This window comes from Carlito syrichta, unplaced genomic scaffold, assembly GCF_000164805.1.
Source record: "Carlito syrichta isolate Samal-C Ts95f unplaced genomic scaffold, Tarsius_syrichta-2.0.1 Scaffold289075, whole genome shotgun sequence".
Lineage (NCBI taxonomy): Eukaryota > Metazoa > Chordata > Mammalia > Primates > Tarsiidae > Carlito > Carlito syrichta.
The window spans coordinates 148,368-158,335 of NW_007233171.1; the positions used below are offsets into that span (position 1 = coordinate 148,368).

General features: G+C 41.8%; 1 protein-coding gene across 2 annotated transcripts in view; it reads right to left on the reverse strand.

Moving 5' to 3' along the window:
* Positions 1-2,708: 2,708 nt before the first annotated feature.
* The window catches only part of HERPUD1 (homocysteine inducible ER protein with ubiquitin like domain 1), a 7,988-nt gene continuing 728 nt past the window's right edge, over positions 2,709-9,968 (reverse strand). Inside the window, exons 3-7 of one of the 2 annotated variants that reach the window (XM_008054109.2) lie at positions 8,815-8,945; positions 6,634-6,756; positions 5,424-5,774; positions 4,028-4,133; positions 2,709-3,466 (exon numbers count right to left, since the gene is read on the reverse strand). In XM_008054109.2, the coding sequence (XP_008052300.1) occupies positions 3,302-3,466; positions 4,028-4,133; positions 5,424-5,774; positions 6,634-6,756; positions 8,815-8,945 (876 nt within the window). In that variant the 3' untranslated portion in view covers positions 2,709-3,301. The remainder of the gene's footprint in view (positions 3,467-4,027; positions 4,134-5,423; positions 5,775-6,633; positions 6,757-8,814; positions 8,946-9,968) is intronic. The other variant, XM_008054110.2, reaches the window with a different exon arrangement.

Genomic DNA, 9,968 nt, shown 5'->3' on the forward strand with positions numbered 1-9,968 from the left:
AAGAAAACCATCAAGAGAGCAGGGAGACAACCTACAGACTGGGAAAAAGTTATTTGCCAAATTTAGGTCTGACAAAGGCTTAACATCCTGGATCTACACAGGAACTGAAGCGTACTGAAAAGAAGAAAACAAACAACCCCATTATAAAATGGGCAAAAGACATGAACAGACACTTCACAAAAGAAGACATCGAGCAGCCAACAAACACATGAAGAAATGTTCAACCTCACTAATCATCAGGGAGATGCAAATCAAAACCACACTGAGATACCACCTAACTCCAGTCAGAATGGCAATTATCAACAACTCAAAAAATAACAGCTGCTGGAGAGGGTGTGGTGAAAAGGGAACACTTCTACACTGTTGGTGGGAGTGTAAACTAGTGCAACCTCTGTGGAAAGCAGTGTGGCGATTCCTAAAAGCTCTAAAAATTGACCTTCCATATGACCCTGCAATCCCCCTACTGGGAATATACCCTGAAGAACACAAATCACTCTATAAAAAAGATACCTGCACACGTATGTTTATCGCAGCATTGTTCACAATAGCAAGAACCTGGAAACAACCATGCTGCCCATCAAAAGAGGACTGGATTAAAAAAATCAGGTACATATACACGATGGAATACTACGCAGCCATAAAAAAGAACAGAATCATGAATTTCGCTGCAACAGGGATGGAACTAGAGTCTATAATACTGAGTGACCTCTCACAAAAACAAAAATCCGAATATCACATGTTCTCACTCATATAATGGACCTTGAACATCCAATGCAATACTATAAGAAAATGACTGACGGTACTGGGAAACTATGGGGGGGAGGGATATGGGATTAACAGTAGCAAATATCTGTCGGGGGATGGGAAAACACCTCTTATCAACAGGGTGCCTGAATGAAACGTAATTGTACACCTAACCCTTAACTGTACCCCACAAAACCATAATAAAAAATACTGATTAATGAAAAAAAAAAAAAAAAAGCTGCTATGAGCAGCACTGAAATTTGGGGTTTTGTTTTTCAGTTATTTAATTGCTACTTAATAATGAAGACCCAACTGGTAATCTCCTAGGTATTCAGAGCAGTATGTGGCACATGATCACGCTATGTTATGGAGGCACTGACATTTCTGCCATGTCCCATCTGCCATCTTAGGCCCTAACTGTTGAAGTTCCCATGTTCGCTCCAGTGGGACTGAGCCAATCTGGACCCTGGTCAGCTCTGCTCAGAGGTACCTTCTTGGCACTATTTATTTTGGGCCTGTGGCATGCAGAGTTTAACCCATCACCTGACACCACAGGGGCATGGCCCTGATCCTTTAGGAACAGGAGGTGGACACCACCAGCTGCCTGAGCCACATGCCCCTTGCTCAATGGTGATGGCCTTACCTTGACTTTTCCACCCAAGACTTAATTCCCAAGCATGCCCAGAATCCAGCTGTTCTGCAGGAGGGGCACATCCCACAGCTGAGCTTTCGCTTGTGCTATGACCCTTCTCTTCAGCTCCAAAGACATGAAGAACTCCAGTCTCGTCATTCTTCCTTCAAGCAAATATCACCTTCACAATTTGTCAATAGCTACTGCCTTCCAATAGTTTGGAAGAGTCACGTTGTTATCTGAAACTTTTTGCCACTTAACTCCTCACATAATGACTAGTTGGTTTTGAAAGCATAACTATGTGTAAAACACCTTTTACCTACACAACATCTTGCTATGAATTGCTGAGTGGATATTTATCTTTTGTAAACAATGTTGCCAGTAGGATTAAATTAAATGATCACAATCACAATCCAAAAGGCTGATTTACTTGACCAAAGCACACTGACCAGGTCTTGAGCATTTTGCCTAGAACATTACTCATGTAAAAATACGCAGAACTCTGAAGATCAGTGTCAAAATTAGTACTTAAAAAAAGAATTAAAAGCACAAAAATAAGCTCAGCTTACAAAAGCATAGCATTTGAGCAGGATGGATGTTTCTTAATGCCACTGACTTTAAACTTAGGGACTTTAATGGGTTTCTACATAAGCCAGTACTATTTAAATCAATAACAGGGGGCAAAGACAGGTATATTTTTAGCAAATTAAAACTTTCAAACCAGCCGGGCTCGGTGGCTCAGCCTGTAATCCCACGCCTTTGGGAGCCCACGGGTTCGAGACCCGCCTGGGCAGACGAGACCTCATCTCTACAATAATCAAAAAATCAGCGGGGCGTGGTAGCCCATGCCTGTAATTCCGGCTACTCTGAAGGCTGAGGCGGAAGGATCACCAGAGCCCAGCAGGTCAAGGCTGCAGTGGCCGAGAGCGGCCACTGCACTCCAGTCTGGGCGACAGAGTGAGACTCCAACTCAAAACAAACAAACAAAAAACAACAAAAAAACTTTCAAACCAGTGCAGTGGCATGTACCTACAGTCCCAGGTACTCAGGAGGCTGAAGCAGGAGAAATGATTGAGCCTAGGAGTTTGGGCCTATAGTGCCCTGTGAATGTTTGTGAATAGCCATTATGCCCTAGGTTGAGCAACACAGTGAGAGATGCCATCTCAAAACAACAACAACACAAAACCTTTCATGAACATAGCTTATTCTTCACTGGCATGATGTCCTTTTATAAAAAGCAGCATTCAGTTTACTTAAAAATCAGCAACTCAACTGTTGACCATCTAGAGATAGTGAACATAGAGCGAACTGCTAGGATGACAGGAGTCTCTGCCAGGGTCATTCATAGGAAAACTTTATTGAGTGGGAAACCCAGCAAAGGTCTATACCTCTGCAAAGTTCCCCTTGGTTTAAAGTAAAGCACTGCATTTTAAAAAGCAATTATACATAAGTCTTTCCTAGAAAAGTCCTGCTAAAACATGTCTAGCAATTTCATTGATTATATAAAGTAGTACACTTAGTGTAATTTAAACATTCCAACAGGAATCAAATCGTACAGCAGAACCATTTCTGCATCTATGACGTCTATGTACAAACACACATGCAGACACACATCTAGTAAAGTTTCTCAAGCATAAACATGCGACATCTAATGCCTTCTACTTACAATGCTTATTAAACTACATACAGTATATAGTAAAGCTCTTCAGAATAGAGACTTGAGAAGCCTTGGGCATTTTATGTTCATCAATTTGTATCATGGCTTCATGCCTTTCTGCTTTTGTTGATCACAAAAGCATATTATCATCCTTGTTGGTTTTTTTAATAACTCTTGTCACCGTCATGTGCAGGTGAGGAAGTCTAGCTGGAGTCAGATGATCCAGTCCACTCCTGTCAAAGCCTCCCACAGCTAGAGGATAAACGCCATCAGTTTGCGATGGCTGGAGGACCTTCTGGAAGAAGAGAGGCAAAGAAAGTCTTGAAGACAAGCCATGCTGTGCTCATAAATGAAGGGCTGGTCTGTTCGTCCTCTAGTACTTCCCTGTCTGGAGGGAGGTGGTTGGGGTCTTCGATTTCAGGGTCAGTGCCTTCCTACAAGTCACAAAACACAGTGAGAAAACACTTAGGGTTGTGATGAATACCAAATAATGCTGGGATGGGGTAGGGTACATTCCTGGGTCCTAGCCCCAAGATGCAACAGCCAGGTACCAGGCTGAATGGCGCTCTTTCTCAGGTTGCCACAGCACAACAGTACTGACGACATTTCTGTAGTTTTGAATACTCCCAGCAGCAAACTTAAGAGCAAATGAAGCAACTAGATCTTCAACTATTATTAAAGCGCTACTTAAATTAACCACTTCATACCAGTTCTCATGGTATAGCACATTGTTACAGACCACCGAACACTCAAAATAGTGGGGTTAAAAAACATTATTTACATAAGTGAAAATGCAAATTACCACATAACAAAAATACCTGCTGGATTTCATGCACATTCAATGTTTTAAAATAGCTGCTGCTCTGAAAAGTTTTGAAAAAAGTCAAGAAATGTTTAGCCCAATACCATGCAACGGTAAACCACAAGGTGGGAAACCTGAAGGCTAAGGATTTGAGAGCCTGGCATATTGTGTCAAGCCCACCTGGGCTCCATACCTGTAAGTTATTGTTGGGGTCCTGATTGACAGCGTCAGGAGGTGGACCATCATTCGGGAAATTCTGAACCGGCCTCTGTCTAAACGGAAACCACCCAACGTGATGCCTTCAAAGGAAGCACATAAAAGTCCATGTTGGCTAACATCACAGTGAGACTTACTGAAGCATCTAAGGCTCCTCTCCTCTAATCACAGCAGCACCCTGATCAGAAGCTCACAGCACAACCCATTTGCAGAGACCTTCTATCACCCTCTGCCTGCTAGACTTGCTCATTGGCCTGTCAGCTCCTTGAAGGCAGGGACTGTGTTTTATCCATCATAGTACACCCAGCAACCTAAATAGCATGCGGGACATAGTATGTGCTCAGTAAATGCTTATTTATATGAACTAAACCTTCCACTTGAAAATCTGAATGGGGGAGGGGGGAAATACATACATACACAAAGCTGTAGTTACATGTAATATGTGGCATAATGATAATAATCTCAATTTGGTCACTTAAATACGTGAGTCTAGAGACTCTAGAAAAAACTGACTAAAAGTTTTATTTGGAGAGTTCAATTAAATCAAAGTCTTGAAGCAAATATAACAAAATGTTAACAGTTATTAACTGTGGCTATATGAGTGTTTGTTATATATCAACTATTTCCCTATTTAAAAAAAACAAAATAAAAATCCATTTTCACTATAAAGGAAAAATTCCTTCTTTCAGTTTCATCCATAAAGACCCATCCCTCTAGGTCAGGCTTGCTCAACTTTGGCACTAGTGACATACTGGGTCATTTACTGTGCATTGTAGAAAATTTAGCAGCACCTCTTGCTTCTACATACTAGATGCCAGCAGGACCACCTCCCCTAGTTGTGACAACCAAAAATGTCTCCAGATATTGCCAAATGTCCCCTTGGGGCAGCGGGAATGAAATCACCCCCAGTTAGCAACTACTGCTCTAGGCCACAACTAAGGCTATAAAGGTTCCCTGGCCCTTCTATAAAGGTTCCCTGGCCCTTCTGGGCTATGCCATCAGTCAGGACCTGACCTTTATCCTGGAAGGTAGCTGTAGTCTGATAAAGACAACTTTGTTGTTACCTAAAACAAATACAATTTTCCTTTCCATGCCTCAGTATGGTTACATAAGGTTCATGAGCATGGAAGGTTTCTTATCTAGAGGAAAAGAGGAAAATATTCTTGTACTAACACATAATTAATGTGTTCTTGGGAACATAAAACCAAGTCACGAGTTCCTTGTATTGAAAGTGCCAGAAGGACATACCTATTTAAACCTCATCTCCTCTGACAACAACCAAGACTGCTCAAAAAAGAGCAAAGTCTGGACTTGGTTTGAATCACAGTGTAGTGTAATTTGTAGTAAGGGGGAAAAAGAAACCATCTGCTTACAGGTACATAACAACGGTGGCCCCCATGACCATGAGGAATCTGCTCAAGGAGGAGTAGAAGTAGAGGATACTGAGAAAAACGGAAAACGTAGCTGCTGAGTAAGTCCAATCCAACCAATCTCGATTTATCTCATCATCTTCTTCCACGATGGGGCCACCTTGTGCATTCATCCGTAAATTTTGATTGGCTCCAGGATTAACCACTACTTGAGGAGCAGCATTCTGATTGGCTGGCTGGTTTTCAGCTGGAAACTGGTTGTGAATAGGGGCTGGAGCAGGTGCAGAGACCACAGGTATCTCTTGTGCACTTGGTGATGGAACAAAAGCTCCTGATGCAGCAGTGGCTGCTAAACTAAAATAAAAATGACAGAGGCAGATACGGTTCAGAGCAAAGCATTGTGAAGATTATAGTTCTCACTTTCCTTATTACTCAGAAGTCTTTTACTGTTAAGAATTTTAAGCCGGGCTCAGTGGCTCACCCTGTAATCCCGCACCTTTGGGAGGCTGAGGTGAGTGGATTGCCTGAGCCCGCGGGTTCGAGACCCGCCTGGGCAGCGAGACCTCATCTCTACAATAAATCAAAAAATCAGCCGGGCGTGGCAGTGCATGCCTATAATTCCGGCTACTCGGAAGGCTGAGGAGGAAGGATCACTGGAGCCCAGCGGGTCGAGGCTGCAGTGGTCGGAAGTGGCCACTGCACTGCAGTCTGGGCGACAGAGTGAGACTCCAACTCAAAAAAAAAAAGAATTTTAAGTAAGTTCATACACATTTTATTTTTCTTCAATTTAGTGAAGAACTTTTTTTAACTAACAGTCATATCTACAAATGCCTTCTCTGGGTCATATCTATAAATGTCTTTTCTAAGAGAAGTCACATGATAAATTTCATCTGGGATTAAACATCAAGATTGTATAGTAGCAAACTAAAATTTTCATAAAATTTTAAAGCAACTCGAAAAGTAATATATGCTAAATAAAGTCATTAAAGTATGTATCAAACAGAAGTACCCTTGCATCAATACACAATTCAGGTAACAGCTATTACTTACACTCCACTTTCTACCCACAAAACCAGACAGAATAGGGCTCTCCAGAGATTGATGAAAATACATTCGTCACTCTATTCTGAACTTTATAGGCAACATGGATGGAAAGTTCCTCAATTCCTGGGAGCCCTAGCCACCCACACCCAGGATGACAGAAGGGACTTACTACTGCATGTAGTACTGCCGTGCATAGATCTGCTGGAACCAAGAGAGCTGTAGCCACCCGTAGGGCGTATAGCCGGAGAAACCAGGCCCCAGGCCTTGGAATGCCTGCTGGGCAGCTTCAGGCCTGTACACAGATGAAAAACAAAAATGACATGCATTTTGAGTTTAAATTAATATCAGGAACTCAAAGAGAATTGAATGGGCTTTCTAACAGTCACCCGGGTAGATGACTGTAAGACATACCTGTGTAACACAGCACAGAAAGTGCTGAATGACGGGGCCCTCGTACCATAGACCAGTTCCCATGGGAAATCAAGAGCCTTTGCCAGTGGCTTGTTTCATGAACAGATTAAACAAGCTAAAATGTTTCAGGTTAAGTAGATCCCGCCTCATTTTTCACTTGTTGAGTCTCACTACAGGTCAAAACCTATGGTTCATCCTTTAGAGAGCGCTCAAAAGCAACATTGCTCCTAATTCTTTCCTGAAGGAAATTCCTCCCGATACCCACCTCTCCCCCATCCCTAGCTCTGAATCTATATAGTTATGTGTACACATAGCATCACTTGTGCGTGCTTACTGACCACCTGGTGTCCATACAGGTTGCTGAATCCCCAGCAAACTCGTAGGGAAGGAGTTCTCATCCCCACCATACAGAGGGGAGCCCAAGCACAGCTCAGGGAAGGCAAGAGATTTGCACAAGGCTACTGAGCTGGTAAGCAGCAGGGCTAGATTTGAGACGTGGTTTGGTTGATGCCAAATTCAAGCCTCTTCAGTCACGTCACCCAGGCTTCAACTGCTTAGGGCAGGGTGTGGGGAGTTGTCTTTGGCTTTGTGCACCTTATGCAGTGAACTCCTTTGGCAGCACATCACAAAATTGAGATTATGATAGAACTGAAGGAAGATTAGGAGTTAGATATGTGGTTATGTTCCGGGCCAACTCATATTAGGCAAAGTTATAGGCACTGGCTGTTCAATAAGTATGTTAAATGAAATCAACAAGTTTGAATATGGTGAAGTTCAAACAGTCAAATATGGGCCTCAATTCTCAAGCTGTACAGTCAGAATAAGGGAAGCAGTTTTAAGTGTTTCTATCCAATAACTGTCCAATTTATACGCTGACAGTCTTTTAACCCAAGTCCATATTGACAGTATTTCTAAATTAGTATTCCAATACAAGTAGTTCTTGGTATGATACTGTTTTTGATCATTTAAAAAAAAATTACAGTGCATGGAAATGAGATGATAAAGTGCTTTTAAAAGTTTTGTGAGACCTGTTAGTGATGGCATTCTAGATGTACAAGATAACGTAAAGGTTTTTACAGTTATATACTGAAGTATGCAGGGATGAAATAACATGTCTGGTACTTACTATTAAATACTTCCAAAAAAGGGAGGGGGAAGCAAAGGGGACAAGAAAACGAATATGGCAACAGTTTCATTATTACTGGGCCTGGGTGATGGTGTTGGGATACATCATACAGTTCCCTTTATTTTTGTATATATTTGAAGGTTTCATGGTGGGGGGGGACTTCATTTTTTAAACACCTGGCTTTACAAAAACCAAGTATAACAACTACTAGGAAAAGAGGGACAGGAAAATTAGAGAGTTGCAGAATTCCAACTTGTAGTTAAGTTATTTTTCCCAAAAGCACTTTCATAATAAGGTATTTCAAGAGTTATAAAATCCAAACGTCAGAGTGTTTAGTCAGTTCTGGCTTTTGCTCTAAAGAAAAGCTCTAATTGCTCTAAAGAAATGGTCATTTTTTTTCCTGGCACCACCAACAGAGTCCTTGGCAGAGGCTTCCAAAACAGGAAAAGCCCCTTTTGTTACCCGTGTGACAATAAACAAAGCACAAAGCCACTCAGCAGAGTGGCTGCACAATGCTTACAACAGCTGTTTTTTCTGCAGCCACACTAATTTCCTATCGCGAGGGCACACGCCCATACAGGAGGATAAAATGCCTACATCTCAATACATGCATCACCTACTTTTTTGTGTGTCACTAAAAGGCTGTATATTAAGAAAAGTTAAAAGAGATTGTTAAAGTGAAGCCCTTTATAAAGTCAACTTTTATACATTTTAAGTTCTGACTACATATGTATAAACATGTCTTATTCTTAAATTGACACAAATGAGGCACATTCACATTGCATACACCTGGTTCTCTATTATAAAACTCACCTTGAGGTGTTCTCCCATCCTGAGGGAGAAAGGTTCCGAAGAACTTCTCTTTGCCTTAAACCATCGCCCGAGGAATCCCCAGGATACTGTCCCTGATTAGGACCAGTAGGCTGCTCTGTCGACTCAGCCACCTAAGTATGTGCATAATGAACACAGAACAAAGGATCTGATGCAACTGTCTGAAATTGAGCTAAAATAATTATTTTGCTGTGAATGGCTATGTCTTCTACCCCTCCACCTCTGAACACGACAAAACTGAATAGATGCAATGTGAATGGAAAAAATACTCTGAAATTTGTTCAATACAATTTTCAATACAAAGATACTAAAAAATTCATTTTCTCTCCTAGAGTAACTGCTATAGTTTCACTAAAATCTTCCAGTGAAGTTATCATTAGTGAGAAAGCTTGATAATGCTCTATGGTGCTAAATTTACTAATCCCTCAAATAAAATTTGACCAACAAGACTTATAAATACGACTCAGACAGCAACCTAAGGGAAATTCCTATGCTATATTTAGGTATTTCATGAAATTCAGTTGCAATACAACTTTAGAGTACATCACCATATTAGAATATTAATACTGTCTATTAAAATAATCATTGTGAAATGAAAAATAAATGCTTGACCATCAAACATGTAGAGCCAGGCACAGTTGTGCATGCCTGTAATCCTAGCTTTTCTGGAGGCTGAGGTAGGAGGATTGCTTGAGCTCAGGAGTTCAAGACCGCCTAGGCTACACAGCAGGCTCTTATCTCTTCAAAGCAAACAAACAAACAAACCACAAACATCTTTAGAGACCACTTGATAAAGACTATGGTGTTTCAACTAAATAATCACAATGAAAATGTAAACAGGAAGCCGGGGGCTCGATGGCTCAGCCTATAATCCCGCACCTTTGGAAGGCTGAAGTGAGTGGAATGCCTGAGCCCGCGGGTTCGAGACCCGCCTGGGCAGCGAGACCTCATCTCTACAAAAAAATCTAAAAATCAGCCGGGCGTGGTAGCGCATGCCTGTAATTCCGGCTACTCGGAAGGCTGAGGTGGAAGGATCGCTGGAGCCCAGCAGGTCGAGGCTGCGGTGGCCGGGAGCGGCCACTGCGACCCCAGTCTGGGTGACAGAGTGAGACTCCAACTCATAAGAAAAAAAAAAA